Source organism: Anomaloglossus baeobatrachus, chromosome 3 (genome assembly GCF_048569485.1).
Source record: "Anomaloglossus baeobatrachus isolate aAnoBae1 chromosome 3, aAnoBae1.hap1, whole genome shotgun sequence".
Classification (NCBI taxonomy): Eukaryota; Metazoa; Chordata; class Amphibia; order Anura; family Aromobatidae; genus Anomaloglossus; species Anomaloglossus baeobatrachus.
The window spans coordinates 621695989-621715852 of record NC_134355.1 but is presented as its reverse complement, the minus strand read 5'-3'; the positions used below and the strand labels follow the sequence as shown (position 1 = coordinate 621715852).

Below are 19864 nucleotides of genomic sequence, written 5' to 3'. Positions count from 1 at the left end.
CTGCCTTGATGTGTACTAGAGAAGAAGCTGAACAGGACAAGTTCTCCTTTTCTCTCACAAACTGCTTAGTATTATTTTATTCCAAAGGATGACTCCTAATATTAATTTATGATACTAATAAAATCATACCAAGGTGAGAACTACAAAAAATAAACCCAACAAATATTGGTCAACTGGAGGTGACCATGATGGGATGTAGAGCGTTCTCTTTAAATAAATCACAAAATGAAGATGCACATCCTACCATCATTATTTGTGTCCATCTGCTTGAAAATCTTATCTGTCCTCTTCTCCGGTGTAGACTCATCTTCTGGCATTTTCATCACAGATGATACCATCTTGTAGATTGCCTAAAAAAGAGAGATAATCCTTAGATTTTATTTCCTCCTCTGCAATTATGGACCATAATCATTTTCTATCCCTTCTTTTTTCCGGAACTCAATTTTTGAACAATTCATCACCTTGCGCTTTTTCCCAAGCTTCTACGGTAGGAATGTTTGTAAATACTTGATCCCAAAGAGGCGAAACGTACGTTGGTGGGGTATTGGGGAGCTCTTTCCATATGCATTCAGGATTTTGCACTGGGCACTTTAGATGCACTGGCCACTTTACAACATTACTTTTCTGTCATCATGTTATTTGACCTGATTTTTTTGATACAAGAGGGTTAGGGGGGCTTATTTATATGTATTTATTATATGCACTTGCACTTTCTGTATATTTCTTTGAAAATTGCCCCGATACCTTACCTTCATGATGTGTATATGTAGATTGGTCATATTCTGAAAAATTCTTTTGACTCTTATTGCTGTCCTGTTATGCGTATCACATCCCTTTGTATTTTTTATCCCCTTTTTTGCTGGTTGCACATAATTACTATAATAAAATCATTCTATTTTTGGCACTTTATGACTCTTGTTCTCCGATTTTTCACATGTTATTTTGAGTCTGTGCAATGGTCTAATGACCAGCTTGGGCTTAGCTACGCCTAGCATGACTTTTTGTACTGCTGTATGGGGGTTCCTATATTTAACATGTTTGTAAATACGGGGCTGAGATCACCCTGGATCACAGGGTTCAATTTTTGGAACTTTTTAACATTACGCCTAGAAGCTCCGGTTGTTTTCGCATTTCTTTGCAACATCAAGTTTCACATCTATTTGATGCCCGTAGTAAGATGCTAGGTGGCAGCACAAGACAACGAATGCTGAAGGAAGTTCATCCACAACTTCAGTAGATGCAGTTGACACGTGGACACCTATTAATACTCGTAGTCTGTGGTACAGAATATTTACTATTTTCCGAACGCATTACACAAATTTTCTAAAAGCATCCCATAAATCAGGACAGATAAGGCTCAAAACACATCAATATAATATGTGTGCCGTTCTTAGCCATGGAGGAGCTTGAAGAACCATCTTGACCTGGTAGCTTTCCCAGTATGTTTTCCAGCTGCTGCTAAACTGCTGCTCAACCTCCTAATCTACCCACACTGCATTATATGGTATTATAGAGGTTGTCCACTACTGTAACATTGATGGCCTATTCATAGGTTCATAGGATAGGTCATCATTGTCTGATCAGCCGGGGTCTGACACTCGGGACCCCGCCAGCGATGGCTACTGGAAATGCTCAGTTCCGGAGCTTCTCAGTCTTCTGATAGCGGGTAATGCACATCTGCCTCCTATTGATCTAAATAGGAGAAGGATGTGCAGTACCCGGTCGTGGCAACTATCAGAAGACAGAGCAGCTCCGGAACTGAGCATTTCTGGCCACCGCCAGCACCAAGAACAGCTGATTGGCGGGGGTGTGGGATGTCAGACCCCTGCCGATCTGACATTGATGACCTATCCTAAGGATAGTCCATCAGTGTAAAAGTGGACAACCCCTTTAATCTAATATGTTATCTGATGGGTATAATTTGTGCAGAAAGGTCAGAATGGGAATATTTATCCTGTAATGTACCCATTCTGGCTATTTGTACCAGGTTTATTATCTTTTCTTAATGAGATTAACCAGGGGGTGGGCCAGGCGGTTGGCTCCGCCCACCAAGGAGTTCACAGTCCTGGAGGCGGGAAAACCAGGCAGAACAGTTTGGAAAGGAGAAAGATTAGGTTTGGAGTTTGAAGTAGAAGGAGGGAAAGTAGTGAAAGAGAAAAAGTGACAGTTTGAAAGCCTGACGTTGGTCCGGGTGTGTGCCCCGGACTGAGACAGCAAGGTTAGCAGACGGCGGTGACCGTCTGCAGGAGTGGCCTATCAGAGGTGCCGTAAGGACCGTGGACGGGTGGTGGCCCGGCAGTACCGGACCGGTACACAAGGAGAAGCCAGCACCATTGGCAGGGGCCTTTCGGATCCCGGCAAGGCTAGGAGTCGCCGTGAATTTACCAAATCCGTCAGTGAAGGGGACCTCCGGGTCTCCAAACAACTAAGTCCCGATTGAAGGCAACAGTCCAACCGCATGAGAGAGACACCGCCACCGCCAAGGCACCAGTTTCTCAGGGCCAGCGCCTGCGGGCAAAGAGGGGCTCCTCCGGCCCATATCCAAGTCGGGGAGCGGGTTACCGGTGGGAACCCATCGCTACCAACATTACACAAGGTGCAGGGAAAGAGACAGTCACCGTTAACTACCGGGGAAAAGCAACAGCAGCCGTCCGTGGGAACCGTCTTTCCAGCCGTGTGTTTTACCGAGAACTGTGTCACCGTCTCAGGCTGAGTGAGTAACACCGTGGCGTGAGGCACAGCGCTGCCCCCAGTGACCCTGCACCTCACCGGGCCCCGCACCTGGCCTACCATCTCTCATCCATCCCTACCCCATCACTGGTCCCCGGGACAACCCACCCCTACCCACGGAGGGGAGAACTAACAACTCTGCTGCTCCCTGTCACCGCTCCCGGGATCCCCATACAGAGCAGCAGTGGTGTCCACACAATCACCACAACCGTGGGTGGCGTCACGGACAATGAATCCCCAAAACCAAACCCCCTTTTCACTCATGGGCGAGGAGCGCCGCTCGAGTCCCCGGGATCCGGCCCATCGCTTGAGCCACCGAGCAGCAGAGGCCGCGGCAGCAGCGGCAGCCGGACCCGAGCCGTGGGAGAGCGCAGCGTCCCCTCCTCCGCCCGCGACACTGGTATTGCATTTATCCCCTTTATCTGAATACTAGGAACAGAAAATGAGACAATTCATCATCTTGAAATTGTGACAGCTCTCAGTCCTGAGATATTTGTTTTAGTTAATTGCCAACTTATTCCTTCATCTCTAGAAGGAGTGGCAGAGGGGTCGGTACAGCATATAGTGCCAATAAAGAAGTCACTGAATTGTTATCCTCTGCAAGAATACATTAATGAGATACAACAGGTCATCTTTAAATGGAATCTGTCATTAAGTAATGTAAATCCATTGACACCTTTATATCTTATATCTGTTGCTACATTCCCCAGAACTCAGAGTTTTAACTCGTAGAAATGAGGTTGTAAAGGCCCTGTCACACACAGAGATAAATCTGTGGCAGATCTGTGGTTGCAGTGAAATTGTGGACAATCAGTGCCAGGTTTGTGGCTGTGTACAAATGGAACAATATGTCCATGATTTCACTGCATCCACAGATCTGCTGAAGATTTATCTCTGAGTGTGACGGGGTCTTCAGTGTTGTGTCTTTGTGACAAGGAAATCAGACAGGGATGTATTAATCAAGCTAAAGAGGCTGGTCCTGGGTAAGAAAACAATATCGGGAGGCAGAGGACTGGAAAGTTCACCTACCGACTTAAAACTTTACCTGTGAATTAAAACTTTGAATTTTCGAGAATGCAGCAACAGATAGAAGATATAAATGTGTCGATGGATTTATATTTAAAGAACCTGCACGTCATTAAATGTGGTTTGGGGGGGGGGGGTTGATCTCATATATAATTTCTGATGTAATCTCCAAAATTTATGGGAGAACAGTATAACTAGTATATAATTAGGCAAAGCAACCATTACCAGGCTGAGTCCAGTAATTGAAGGCTTTCCAGATTTTAGTTGCCTCTGAAGTAACCACTTGTAGAGGGGTGTGGAAGGCACCATATACTGCAATTTCCCTCTTTTTACCTTGCCAGGAACTTGAACGTGGCTATTTCAGTAGAATTATATGATCATTTTCTTCTGCATTAGCTGGGTGACTAATTACTTTTCATGACTTTTTGCAAGACTTAGCAATTGATAAAGGTTTCTGCTGCAGCAAGCTTCCTCCCAGCTGGATACAAAACAATATGAAGTTCTGAATATAAGGTCTTGCAGCATTAGCCAAATCTTACCTGGACAATTTCCAACATCTCTCCACGACTTATGTAGCCATTTCCATCCAGGTCGTACATACTAAACGCCCATTTCAGCTTCTGTTCCAGTTTCCCCCGTGACGTCACGCTTAGTGCAATTATAAACTCCCGGAAGTCAATCGTCCCATCGCCATTTGTGTCAAACGTACGGAACACGTGCTCTGCAAACTTTGAGGCGTCTCCGTAAGGAAAAAAGTTTGCGTAGATCTTTTTGAACTCGTCTACCGTTAAATGTCCGGTTGGACAATCCTTCAGGAAACCTTTGTACCACTCCTGCAGCTCGTGGTCCGTGAATTCTGTATTTTCCCTCAGGTCCTGTAGAACTTCAGGTCGCAATTTACTGTTCTGTTTCCCCATTCTGTAACGTCTTCTTTATATACCAGATCTGAAAAATACATTGTGGAGATAGTGAGGTTGGAATGTAGATTTCCTCATTGTCAATAAGAAAAACAAAGGTACCGCATACAGCTATGGAGGTGTCACGTTAGGAACGAGGACGTACCAATCGCATGGCGAAAGAGAAGGGGACGTAAACCTTGTGTATATGGAAATGGAAGATGGTGACCCCTGACCAAGCCTACTGCTGGTCCTTGGGGTCCCTCACCACCCTAGATAGATTCCGCTTCTATGCGCCAAGTCGGATACCTGACCCTAGGCATCTGTAGTGCTGGGCCCTAAATAGGGAATGGATGGGATGAGCTCTTTGTCAATCCCACTAACCACTATGGATGACACAAGAAGAACACACAGAGGGGAAAATGCATGAACTACTTATCTACACATGACTCAAGTTGAAGTTTAGCAATGATACCACAGAAGAGTACAAGCCACCTGCTTGCACCCAGGGCTTGAATAAACTGAAGAATATCACCAGCACTAGCCCAAAGGAAGAAAGTGGTATATAAGCACCAAAATAATGCAGATGATCAGGAGCTGGGTGGAAGGCGAGCTACTGCTGGGTCCAAAAGGGGGACATATGAGTCCAGCAGGAAGGCTACCTATACCAATGAATACTGACAGCAGGAACAATAGAAAGTCAGGTAGCATATTTTACAGCCAAACACTGTGACCTGCTATGGCCTGAAACCACATGACTGTGTCACCCATGACAGACCTGTGACAGGAGGACTAGCATCGTCCACAGAAACAATGAGTGCCATCTGATTTCTTTTTTTTTGCATTGCTATTATAGGAGAAAGACGTTTAGCAATTTCACTCTAATCTGGTGGTCATAGGAAAGACCTCCAGTGATCGGCCATTGGTCCGGAGCCTGAAAATATGAGAAAAATGTGCTCAAATAATAGAAGAAATTATAACTTCCATGTCCAAGCCCCGATAACCTGGCGGAACGGTAGAATAAGAACTCATGCGCCCAGTAGGTGTAAGCAAATATCTTCTATACATAATCCTTGTCCAATGTATTATGCAACCTTTACATTTACTGTTCAGATTCCCTACCTCTGCGAAGGAGGCTGTGAGGATTCACCAGTTTCAAGGGTTGGAACGGCACTCACGTGACTGCGAGTATGTGATATGCTCACTCCTGGCCAGAATCCGACTGGATGGGCGCAGCCTGGTGCCCCTTTATTTAGACAACCCCTTTCAAGGAAATCGGTTAGCAGGTTTTTGCTAAGCAATCTGAAACATGCATGATGTATGGAGAAATACCCTTATTCCAGTGATGTATCACTTGCTGGGCTTCTTAGTGAAGTTTTGATAATATCCCTGTTTTTCTCAATTGTAGATATAGCAGTGCTCAGAATTCAGCAGTGTATAACCCCGCCCACACCACTAACTGTCAGCTTCTTTGGTACACTGTGAATGGTCAGCAAGACACCAATCATGAGGGCGGGATTTCACAGGTTAGCCTGACTGCCTTGCACATGTAACTACAAAATACATACAGCTGCACTCTAAAATGTTAATAATGAATAAGGGAACGCTGGTATTGCATTACTGCCATAGGAATATTTGAAAAAAGAGATACTTAGCTCATGTATTGGCCATTGCATAAGAGCCCAGTAACCAACAACAAGGTGATCTCTAATATACAATATATTGACTCCCTTGCACATGTAGTCAGGCAGTGATAATCTCTTGTAGATAAAACACTGATTGTAACTAGGGATGATGGAATATCACAAATATTCGGCAATATTCGGCTTCACGAATATCCGAATAGGTCGCCGCGATGCGAATATTCAATGTGCAATTTAAGTCTATGGGAAGCCCGAATAGTTGCTATTTGGCAACTATTCAGGTATCTCATAGACTTACATTGCGTATCGAATATTCGCAAATAGTCGAATAGTGGCAACCTATTCGGCGAATATGGCCGTTGCCGAATATTTGAGGTATTCGATCGACCCTAATTGTAACAAAACAACAGCACATAGCCTACTAAGTGACACATCCTTGGAATCAGGCTCTCTGTGCCTACATTGTACAGCTCTCACAGCACAAACCTGGAGACAGATTCTCTTTAGCAAAAGAAACATCATTAGAAAATAGAATTCTCTGCCACATGCGTTGCGGTATTCAAGATCTCCTCATCCAGTGGGCCGTTATTTTTCACAATGTGCAGAAAATTCAGCAAAACTTATAAGCTCCTTATGGAATTATCCTACCTCCACCAAACACCACAATAGATGAAGAAAAGTTCAAGATTAAACCTGCAGATTATTACAAGGAGACTTGCTATCAAGATGGCAAGCAAATTGCTTTTATCAAAGTTCTGTTAACAGCATTTTTCCAACTTCTTAGTTTCAGGATTCACATTTGGAAAGTCAAACAGACAGTGAGTGTCAGAGGTGTGCGGATTATTAACTTATATCATTGACTCGCATTATGTAAAAAACCTATTTATACTGTACAATTACCATCATGAAAACAATAAGTGACATAAAAGGTTCCATTTATATTTGCTAAATCATGTAAGGCTCTGAAGCTCCATCCCCCTCTTCTCCCCTCTCTGTTTTTTAGTTACTGCATTACTCAAGACTTAGAAGGTTACTGAATATTTACAGGGAGTCTACTAGTCACATTATCACTAAGGGGTACTTTACACACTGCGATATCGTTACCGATATCGCTAGCGTATGTACCCGCCCTCATCGTTTGCGCAGCACGGGCATATCGCTGCCCGTGACGCACAACATCGCGCAGACCCGTCACACTACTTACCTGCATAGCGTTGTCGCTGTGACCGGCGATCCGCCTCCTTTCTAAGGGGGTGGTTCGTTCGGCGTCACAGCGACGTCACTAAGCAGCCGCCCAATCAAAGCGGAGGGGCGGAGATGAGCGGGACGAACATCCCGCCCACCTCCTTCCTTCCTCATTGCTGGCGGGACACAGGTAAAGTGAGGTTCCTCATTCCTGCGGGGTCACACATAGCAATGTGTGCTGTGGCAGGAAGGATGAACAACATTGTTACTGCAGCAGCAACGATAATTGAGATTGGGGGGATGTCACCGATTAGCGATTTTGAACGTTTTTGCAACGATTCAAAATTGCTCATAGGTGTCACACACGACATCGCTAACGCGGCAGGATGTGCGTCACAAAATCCGTGACCCCAACGACATCGCTTTAACGATGTCGTAGCGTGTAAAGCCACCTTAATGGTGTGGGGTATGATAATTTCCTTTTAAAGTGGCAAAGTGCAACACATACAGTATATCATAAAAGTGAGTACACCCATTTTTGTATACATTTTATACAACACTGAAGATATGACACTTTGATACAATGTACAGTAGTCAGTGTACAGATTGTATAAGGCTGTATGTGTACACATTCCATCTTTGTGGTGACTACACTTGCGGCAAAAATGCTACATCTGAAGCTCACAACGAGTGCCATAGAACATGACTGCCCACTGTGAGCTCCATGCAACAACTGAAGTGAGCCGCACGGTCAGCAATGACACACTTAGGTTACCTGCAGCCACAGCTGGAGTCCTCCACCTGTGACAGCAAATCACCCGAGTGACTGAAGTGAGCCGCGCGAACAGCGGTGACATCACTCAGGTGCTTTCCGGTCACAGATAGAGAACTCCAGCTATGACCGCATATCACCCGAATGACGTCACCGTCTTTCAGGTTGGGGGCTCGTCTGACTGCAACCAATCACAGCCACCAGTGGTCGGGAGAAGCAATGACTATATATGTGGCTAATCAGTGGCCTGGGAAAAAGAATGAGAGGCAACGGGAGCAGTGTGACAGCCACCCCGGTGATCGGTGAGTTATGAAGCGCTTGCTCCTATGCCTTTGGACCGGATTCTGGTCCCCGGCATCTGGCCAGATACCAGGGATCAATCCCCCGCTGACCCCGAGTGAGAGGGGGATTGATCTGTCAGTCCTTCGAAAAGCAGGAACAAAACACAAAAATAATTGACATGCTGTATCTTTGTGGTCACCACAAAGATGCAGCCAAAAAAAACTGCAACGTGCACACAGCAAAAATGAAATCTCATAGACTTTGCTGGGGAAGGAAATGCATGCAGTTTTCGGACCAAAACTGCACCCAAAAAATGCAGAAAAACACAGAAAAAAAAGGCAGCGGGCGCACAAGGCCTAACAGTGTAAAATTGTTGTCCTCTAAATAATTCAACACTCAGCCATTAATGTCTAAACCACTACAGCTCATATTTGTCTCCAAAGTGTCTCAAGTAAAATGGCCCCGGAGATCGTGGTATATGCATGCGCTGATTCCGGTGCCAAATTATTGAAGACAACATCAGAATTGCAATGCACATGAGCCGCCAACAGCGGTAATGGCGACAGAGGCACAAAATGTAACTGAAGAAAAGTAGGCAAGGAAGGAGGAAGCCTATGCGCAGATTTAAATTTTGTCTTCATCAGCGCATGCGCCACCAGCGCTCATAGTCATCTCTATAGTGTCCTTAGTGAAATGGTGCTGGAGATCGCTGTACATGCATGTGTTTATTCCAGCGCCATTTTAATGAATACAATGTCAGAACAGCAATGCGCACACATTGCCAACAGCGGTAATGGCGGGTAGCGGCGCAAAATTTAAATGAAGAAAAGGAGACAAGGCAGGAGGAGGAATCATCACAGAGGACCCGACCCACAAAGTCCCAACTTGATGCTCACACCACTGTACCAAGTAATTTCTGATGGTTTCAATGAGACAATGAGAGTAATCATTGTTGAAATAAAGCTTCGGATTACTCAAATAAAGGTATCATTTTAATCAGTATCCTAGCGCCATTATGGAACTACTTCTAATTTATAGGGCAAAAACCTGGTGGTTGATTCACTTCAAGAATGAATTGTAGTGGTGCAAGAGTGAAAGATGGCAGGCCACAGAAGGATGTTGCAGTAGTCTAGAAGGGAGATAATAAGGGCATGCACAAATATTTTTAGACACAATGCAAAAAAAGAACAATGGAGTTGATGTATGGAACCTCATGCAAAGAAAAAGTGGAGTAAATCAGGTCATTGCTTTCATTTTTAAAAAATAAGAGATGGATTCTGGTTGGCACAGACAACTACTCTAAATATTCTTGCACTGGGTTTGATACTTCTCTCTTAATGTACTTTATTTTAAAAAATAATGTTATTATGTGACACCAATTTCTCTGGCAATCAATCACCATATTCCAACCACCCAATATGATGACCAGATGAGAAACTGACCATGTTGAGACAAGAGAACTACTTTAGTGCCTCTAATGGGGCATATTCATTCCTCCATCAGATTCCCCAGTGACTTGGATTTTAACCTTTTATCTAATATAAAAAGCTGAGTGTATGTATGTACAGTATGTATGTGTATGTAACACCCCAGGGTCGAGGGGTTTTCACCCGACAAATCGCCGGGCCGGGGGTGCAGATCCTCTGTGTCGTCACAGGCTGGCCTGACCTGGTTTCGTGACCCCGAGATGTACATGAGGGAGGGAAGGTGGTGGACGGGAGGAAGGATGGAGAATGGGGGTGGTAGTGACGGTTAGGAAAGTCTTTTTAGATAGTGACACCACCTGTGGTCCATGGCAAGGGATGGGCCGCCGCTGCAGATGCTGCTCTCCGGGGCTGATGGTGAAGTTCGCAGCTGGGATGGTGTCGCTCCACACAGGCGGAGCGGGGTTACCTTGGGGAGTATGATGGAGGATGGACGGGGGTGGTGGTAGTCCCGGTTGGCGCTGCACTGGTCTCTGCCACGATGGGCTCCAGCTGATCCCAGATAGTCTGCGGTCACCACCGGTGCCTGTGAAAGTCTTTCTAGTGAAGTGTCCCTCGGTTGCTATCCGGATCCCGGGCCGAGGTTCCAGCTCCAAGCAAACAGGCCCACGAAGAGAGAGGAACGCTCAACTCCTGTTGTCTGTGTCAGATGTTATCCCAAGCTGTGCCTGGGAAAGTCTGCTCTATTGTGATGGTTGACCCTACTTCTTACCCCAAGTGGTGCCCGCCCCAGTGGTTGTCCTAGGGCTAACCACCTTGTCTACCCTAGTCCAACCCCCTGTGGGAAAGCACCTTACTGTTGTATGTGTGTGGTTTTGTGAAGGCACCAGCAGTTAAACTCCTCCTAACCCGTAATGGATATTACCCCTTAAAAGTGGTGTAATACCCTGTGGTGCCTGATGCCCAGGGGCGCCACACGCTAAAGGAATCCGCACCGTCACTTTTACAATCACGAAATTTTGCACAGACGCCTCATGTGACTCAGGGAATGTCATAAACTATGTTATGAGGGGAAAATTTAACCCTGCACTTTACAGTTATTCGCCAAAAAACCTGCTGACATTAAGGTCAACGGAGCTGGGAACGCATCTGTTATTATAGACTCCTATTATGGACACAGAGAGAGACACAGAAAGAGAAACACTCACAGTTCTGCTTCTATTTTGCTACAGGTCATTAATAGGAACTCTGGTTGCTATAGGCAACGAAGGACATTTTTAGTATAAGAAGCTTATGTGTCAGTTAATATGATTTCAGGGAGAGACGGAGAGAGACAGACAGAGAGAGACAGACAGGAAAACATGCATATGGAGACAGAGACATAGAGATAGAGAGAGAGAGAGACAAACAGACACACAGAGGCAGACAGAGAAACAGGGAGTGAGAAAGAGAGAGACACAGAGAAAGAGAGACTAACAGACAAACAGAGACAGATAGAGAGATAGAAAGAGACAGACACAGAGAGAAGCAGAGAGACAGACAAAGACAGACAGAGAGAGACAGAAAGAGGCAGACCGGGAGACAGAGACAGAGAGACAGAAAGAGGCAAACCGGGAGACAGAGACAGAGAGACAGAAAGAGGCAAACCGGGAGACAGAGAGACAGAAAGAGGCAGACCCTGAGACAGAGACAGAGAGACAGGCAGAGACAGAGAGGGAGAGAGAGACAGAGACAGAGACAAAGACAGAGAGAGACAGGCAGACAAGGAGAGAGACTGAGACATAGAGACACACAGAGAGACAGACAGAGACAGAGAGGGAGAGAGGTGGAGAAACAGAGAGCCACTTAGTCACTATCCCGAGCACCGCCGGGTATTACAGCTAATTATTAATAAACTACATGTAGTTCTCAAATAAATAAAATGAAACTTAGTAGAATAGATGTATGGCGGGAAAATATTCTTGTCGTAAAGGTGTGCTATATTGAGGCTTGGTACTACGTGGATCAGTAATGGATCTGTCTATCAAAAAATGCATTGGGGAGTCAATTTCATCCTTGTCTTACTTGCGTTGCGCTATCTCGCTCCATCACATTAGTGGCCTCGTTTAGGATTTCTTGTCCATTTGTTCAGACACCGCGGTGTGTACAAATCCTGTTGCTTTTCAATTTCTAGTGGTAAAATCCTGCCAAATACACATCCTGTTCTGCGGCTGCAAAACACTGCTTAATGCAGAAATACACAGCTGCTAGTCAATAAAATAGAAAACAGAACGGGGGAAATTAGATCCTCTGTGGCCATTAATTAATTAAATGAAGCCAGCTGTGTATATGCAAATGCACCGAGATCCCGTACATGTGCAGTCTCGAGGTTGTATCCGCTATATTTAGATGGAGATGGCTTTAGGTTTCCAGTCTGAAGCTGATTGATTGACTGAGCGGACCTAGTTCAAGACAAATGCACAATTTGTTCACCGAGCTTTGGTAAACCCCCCCTCCCCCCGAAGACGTTTTGTAGCAATAGAAGTATTAGGCTATGTGCCCACGCTGCGGATTTACCGCGGATTTTGCCGCAGATTTACCGCGGATTTGCCGAAAATCTGCAGCAGCGGCACTTCCAAGCCATTTCAATGGCATTTTGGAAATGCTGTGCCCATGCTGCGGATTTTTCCGCGGCGGATTTGCCGCGGATTTTGATCCGGAAAAATCTGCAGCATGTCAATTATTGTTGCGGATTTTGTTGCGGATTTTTCCCATGCAAGTCAATGCAAGGTGTAAAATCCGCAAGAAATCCGCAGGTCTGTTCCCACAGGCTCGTTTTCCTGCGGATTTGGTGCGGATCTCGCAAACAAATCCGCAGGAAGTGATGTAGGATAGTTCAGGAAGAGGAAGTTTCACCATTTTGTAGTGTAGAGTAGTGGCAGTGTAGTCGTGTTGTGTCCGGATTCTGGATTGCCAGCTAAAAGCAGCTAGTTACAGGCTGCTTGCTTTTAGCTGGCAAAACAGGATCCCAGGTCTTTTTTCACAATTCTTTTTTAAAAAAAAAAAAATGTGCTCCGCTGTATTTTCACTGTCCAGCCCGATGCAAGCAAGCAACTGAGGGCTGTGCTTCTCAGCGGGATAAGGCTGAAGCATTCTCTGCCCCTCCCGCTGAGAAAAACAGTCCTCAGCTGCCCCTGAAAATGGCGGCTCCGTTGTGAAGCGCCATTCACAGGTGCTGTACCGAGGCTCATCCAGCTGCCCTGATGCATTCGCTGGCTGGGTAATTACGGGGTTAATGCCAGTTTTCTGCAAACTGGCACTAAGCCCGAGGTTCATAATGTCATGCCTGTGTAGACACGGCCATTATGAACCTCCGTTTGGTACTAAAGAAAAGAAAACACTTTTTTTAAAAATTTTATTTGAAAGAAAAACACACACACATCCCTGATTCCCATCTTTATTACTCCCTGAATCCCCCGACGATAATCCATGACAACTCCGAGCCGGGCTCCGATGTGCACCCGGCTGACCCGGGCACTGACGTCAGCCGGTGACAGCAGCCGTCAGTGTATTATTAAATGCTGCACAGCTCTCTTCCGGCAGCTGGGAACGTCTGATATCAGAGCCCTGGTCAGCTGACTTAATTCGCGAGCGCAGGCGGGTCAGCTGACGATGTGCACTCATGTGACCCGGGCACGTACGTCAGCCGGTCCCAGCAGCCGTCAGTGTTCGAGATGCTGCAAAGCTCTCTTCCGGCTGCTGGTACCGGCTGACGTCCGTGCCCGGGTCACATGAGTGCACATCGGAGCCCGGCACATCAGCTGATCGGTATGCAGTCAGCTGACCCGCCTGCGCTCGCGAATTAAGTCAGCTGACCAGGGCTCTGACGTCAGACGTTCCCAGCTGCCGGAAGAGAGCTGTGCAGCATTTAATACACTGACAGCTGCTGTGACCGGCTGACGCTGTGACCCGGGCTCAGCTATGAACTGAGCTGACCCGGCCAGTGAGTTCTGCCGCTCACAGCAGCCGGCAGAGAGCAAACCAGTGATTACAATTGTCCTGGATTAACCTCTGAGGCTTGGGAGTAATAAAGATGGCAATCAGGAATGTGTGTGTGTTTTTCTTTCAAATAAAATTTTTCAAAAAGTGTTTTCTTTTATTTAGTACCAAACGGAGGTTCATAATGGCCGTGTCTACACAGGCATGACATTATGAACCTTGGGCTTAGTGCCAGTTTGCAGAAAACTGGCATTAACGCCGTTATATTACCCAGCCAGCCAATGCATCAGGGCAGCTGGATGAGCCTCGGTACAGCACCTGTGAATGGCGCTTCACAACGGAGCCGCCATTTTCAGGGGCAGCTGAGGACTGTTTTTCTCAGCGGGAGGGGCAGAGAATGCTTCAGCCTTATCCCGCTGAGAAGCACAGCTCTCAGTTGCTTGCTTGCATCGGGCTGGACAGTGAAAATACAGCGGAGCACATTTTTTTTTTTTTTAAAATAACAGTGAAAGGGAACATGGCACCACATTTTTTGGCTGTAAGCTGAGGCCACCACCACTGGGTTATTATATACAGCCTGTTAAAATGCTGTATATAAGAGCACAGTGGTGTTGGCCGCAGCTTTTTACAAAAAAAGTGGCGACAGGTTCCCTTTAAACATTTCTGCCCCTTTATTACAAAATGGGAGAAGAAAGGAGGGTTGGGACAGGAAATTACATAAAGAGCCTTTTTTTTCCTTCAAAACAGACTAAGCTTTATTCAGAAACACAATAGAGTACAATGGACAAAATCCGCATCAAAATCCGCATCAAAATCCGCAACGAAATCCGCGTCAAATCCGCGTCAAATCCGCACCTATGCTAAGGTGCGGATTCCGGGGGAAAGCTGCGGATTTTGATGCAGAAAAATCCGCAGGTACTTTCTCCCGTGGACACATAGCCTTAGGCTATGTGCGCACTTTGCGTTTTAATGACAAAATGCATGTGTTTTGATTTTCAAGCAAAGTCTATGGGAAATAGGGTTTTCTTGTGCGCACAATGCTGTTAAGAAAGCAGCGTTTTCAGTTACAGAAAATTTGGCAAAAACTCAGCGTTTAAAGAAGCAGCATGTCAATTGTTTTTGCCATTTTGGCAGCGTTTTGCTAACATTGGAGTCAATGAGAAGTTGCAAAACGCATTCTTCAAAATTCTAGCGTTTTACATGCTTTTTTGATGCAGAAAGCATGCTTTTTGGACCAAATAAATGCATGCGTTTTTGACAAAATATTAAGGGCATGATATATCCCTTTACACACACACATAGTCCGACAATTAAATGTATGAAAAAAAAAAATGTAATTTTATGCATAAATATTAGCACACAGTTATCATTTTAATAAGCCATTTTTTATATGATTTTAATATTGATATTTGTTATACATTTTTTTCCTTTTTTTTCATAGTGTTTGTATGTTTAAACTTTATTTAGCAGTGTATTTGTAGTCAAAACGCATCTGACTTTAAGCAGTGAAAAAGGATCTAAATTGCAGTAAAAACGCGGATAAAACGCGGTAAAACGCCAGCGTATTTATAACGTTTTTGTGGTCAAAATCAATTTTGACAAAAAACATTTCTGCCAAGGATGCATTTAGAACTGCAACTACCTCGACGCAAAGTGCGCACATAGCCTAAAGGTGAGATCCCTATGATAGGGACACAATCAACAAGTAAAAAATTACATAAAGGTCCCATTTCCATTGTTAGGAGAGGGTGTTGACTAGGCTATGGGTCCTCCTAGTTGCTCCAATGACTTATTTCCTGATTAACATTAAAGGGGTGGACCATGACTTTTTTTTTTTTTTTTTTTAAACTGTGCTTAAAAAACAACAGGCAGGTAGTTGCTAACAATCTGCAAGTTGTGTCCGTCGCCATTCTCAGCCTCCGCAGAGGTGACCACGGTGGTTTCCGCTGACGTCACGAACATAGAGAATGAAGATTTCTGAAAATCTGCGTCAAAATCCGCATCAAAATCCGCAGCGTGGACACAGGGCCTAAGATATCAGGAAGGGTCAGATGGGGGTTTGGAGCAAAGTCAGAAAGATCAGAGGTTGGTAACGGGGTCAGGCAGTAGCGGGTCATGTAATGTTCAGGCAGTATCGGGTCATGCAATGCTCAGGTAGTATCGGGTCATGTAATGCTCAGGCAGTATCGGGTCATGTAATGCTCAGGCAGTATCGGGTCATGTAATGCTCAGGCAGTATCGGGTCATGTAATGCTCAGGCAGTATCGGGTCATGTAATGCTCAGGCAGTATCGGGTCATGTAATGCTCTGGCTATTTCGGGTCATGTAATGATCAGGCAGTATCAGGTCATGTAATGTTCAGACAGTATCGGGTCATGTAATGCTCAGGCAGTATAGGGTCATGTAATGCTCAGGCAGTATAGGGTCATGTAATGCTCAGGCAGTATCGGGTCATGTAATGGTCAGGCAGTATCGGATCATGTAATGGTCAGGCAGTATCAGGTCATGTAATGTTCAGGCAGTATCGGGTCATGTAATGCTCAGGCAGTGTCAGGTCATGTAATGTTCAGACAGTATCGGGTCATGTAATGCTCAGGCAGTATCAGGTTATGTAATGCTCAGGCAGTATAGGGTCATGTAATGCTCAGGCAGTATCGGGTCATGTAATGGTCAGGCAGTATCAGGTCATGTAATGTTCAGGCAGTATCGGGTCATGTAATGCTCAGGCAGTATCGGGTCATGTAATGCTCAGGCAGTATCGGGTCATGTAATGCTCAGGCAGTATCGGGTCATGTAATGCTCAGGCAGTATCGGGTCATGTAATGCTCAGGCAGTATCGGGTCATGTAATGCTCAGGCAGTATCGGGTCATGTAATGCTCTGGCTATTTCGGGTCATGTAATGATCAGGCAGTATCAGGTCATGTAATGTTCAGACAGTATCGGGTCATGTAATGCTCAGGCAGTATAGGGTCATGTAATGCTCAGGCAGTATCGGGTCATGTAATGGTCAGGCAGTATCAGGTCATGTAATGCTCAGGCAGTATCGGGTCATGTAATAGTCAGGCAGTATCGGGTCATGTAATGCTCAGGCAGTATCGGATCATGTAATGGTCAGGCAGTATCAGGTCATGTAATGTTCAGGCAGTGTCAGGTCATGTAATGTTCAGACAGTATCGGGTCATGTAATGCTCAGGCAGTATCAGGTTATGTAATGCTCAGGCAGTATAGGGTCATGTAATGCTCAGGCAGTATCGGGTCATGTAATGGTCAGGCAGTATCAGGTCATGTAATGTTCAGGCAGTATCGGGTCATGTAATGCTCAGGCAGTATCGGGTCATGTAATGCTCAGGCAGTGTCAGGTCATGTAATGTTCAGACAGTATCGGGTCATGTAATGCTCAGGCAGTATCAGGTTATGTAATGCTCAGGCAGTATAGGGTCATGTAATGCTCAGGCAGTATCGGGTCATGTAATGGTCAGGCAGTATCAGGTCATGTAATGTTCAGGCAGTATCGGGTCATGTAATGCTCAGGCAGTATCGGGTCATGTAATAGTCAGGCAGTATCGGGTCATGTAATGCTCAGGCAGTATCGGATCATGTAATGGTCAGGCAGTATCGGGTCATGTAATGCTCAGGCAGTATCAGGTTATGTAATGCTCAGGCAGTATAGGGTCATGTAATGCTCAGGCAGTATCGGGTCATGTAATGGTCAGGCAGTATCGGGTCATGTAATGCTCAGGCAGTATCGTGTCATGTAATGGTCAGGCAGCATCAGGTCATGTAATGTTCAGGCAGTATCGGGTCATGTAATAGTCAGGCAGTATCGGGTCATGTAATAGTCAGGCAGTATCGGGTCATGTAATAGTCAGGCAGTATCGGGTCATGTAATAGTCAGGCAGTATCGGGTCATGTAATGCTCAGGCAGTATCGGATCATGTAATGGTCAGGCAGTATCAGGTCATGTAATAGTCAGGCAGTATCGGGTCATGTAATAGTCAGGCAGTATCGGGTCATGTAATGTTCAGGCAGTATCGGATCATGTAATGGTCAGGCAGTATCAGGTCATGTAATGGTCAGGCAGTATCGGGTCATGTAATGCTCAGGCAGTATCGGGTCATGTAATGGTCAGGCAGTATCGGGTCAGTATATATAAAAGATTACAGTACTGAGGACTTGACACATCAGTCATAATAGGAGTAGCTTAACCCCTTAATCCCCGGGCGAATTTCTGTTTTTTTCTCCCCTTGTTCCAAGAGCCATACTTTTTTTATTTTCCTGCCAATATAGCCACATGAGGGCAGGATGAGTTGTACTTTTGAACAACACCATTCAATCTGCCCCATAGTGTACTGGAGAACGGGAAAAAATTCCAAGTGCGGTGAAATTGCAAAAAAAGTGTGTGCAATTCCACGATTGTTTTTTTTTTTTTATTTATTTACCATGTTCACTATATGGTAAAACTCACCTGGTAATATAATTCCCCAGGTTGGTGCGAGTTCGTAGATACCAAACATGTATAATTTTACTTTTATCTAAGTGGCGGAAAAAAAATTCAGATGTTGCTAAAAAAAAACCCCAAAAAAACCCCAACAAAAAACGGAATTGCGTTTTGGCGCCTTTTTACGAGACCCGTAACGTTTTCATTTTTCGGGATCTGGGGCTCAGTGACAGCTTATTTTTTGCGTCTTGAGCTGATGTTTTTAGCTATATCAATGTTTTGATCGCCTGTTATTGCATTTCAATACAATGTTGGGGCAACCAACAAAACGTAATTCCGGCGGTTTGAATTTTTTTCTTGTTACGTACTTTGCCGATCAGTTGAATTGATTTTATATTTTGATAGATTGGGCATTTATGAATGAAGCAATACCAAATATGTGTATTTTTTTATTACTGTTTTATTTTCAATGGGGCAAAAAGGGGGGGGGGGGTTTGAACTTTTAGGGTTTTTTGTCATATTTTGAAAAACTTCCTTTTTTAGTTTTTTTTTTTCATTGATTTTACTAGTTCCCCTAGGGGACTTTATGCCTGCACTGTCTGATCGCTTCTGATCACAGTGACAATTCAGCATCGCTCTGATCAGCTGAAAAGCTGATCTCCTGTGAGTGCCGGCGCTCAATCAGCATTCACATGAAGTGAGTAATGACAGCAGCAAAGGTCATCAACTGATCCCGTGCTGTCATGTCAACAAATTGGCGCTCTGTGATTGCGTCATGACACGATACCCGCCGGTGTGTGTTAAATTGTGCTCTCAGAGTTTGCCAGTATGATCTAAGGGGTTAACAGGCATGAATGGATCTTCAATCCACCTGTGCCTGTTAGCTGCCCATGTCTGCTAATTAAATCAGCAGACTTTTGTGGGGAATAATGCAGGCTCTCCAAGTGAGCCTGTATTAAAAGGGACACACAAGGCCAAGTACGTATATTTACGTCCTTGGTTGTGAAGGGATTAAGTTGGTTTTTCTGGACAGGGAATCTGTCATCAAGTTTTTGCTACCTCATCTGAGAGCAGCATAATGTAAGAAAAGACATCCCCATTCCAATGCAGCTGTTGTGACACAATAAGGCTATGTGCCCACGGGACTTTGTACCCGCGGATTTTGCTGCGGAAAACCTGCGGGTTTATGTGGATTTTGTAGATAAATCCGCAGGTTTTAGGAAGTACAGACACTCCCATACCTCCCAACTTTTCAAGAAAGGAAAGAGGGACAAAGTATGCGGCGCGCTGTGCACGCCGCAGCAAATTTTGACCACGCCCCTAGCCACACCCCTAGCCACACTTATTTGGCAGTAAGGGTCATTCAGCAGATGCCGTGGACTGTTCATTCATATTCATAGCAGTCAGAATTTTCTTATATTTCTATGTGTCACTATATGACATGTTGCTTATTTGTGCCTATCAATCCGTGTTCACACGTTGCATAAAT

The 19864-nt window shown here is 45.1% G+C and overlaps 1 protein-coding gene across 1 annotated transcript in view; it reads right to left on the bottom strand.

Annotated features, from left to right (window-relative positions):
- Window positions 1-19864, bottom strand: part of HPCAL1 (hippocalcin like 1) — a 263671-nt gene that overhangs the window by 13207 nt on the left and 230600 nt on the right. Inside the window, exons 4-5 of the mRNA XM_075341108.1 lie at window positions 4296-4701; window positions 245-350 (exon numbers count right to left, since the gene is read on the bottom strand). Coding sequence (XP_075197223.1) covers window positions 245-350; window positions 4296-4673 — 484 coding nt within the window. The 5' untranslated portion in view covers window positions 4674-4701. The remainder of the gene's footprint in view (window positions 1-244; window positions 351-4295; window positions 4702-19864) is intronic.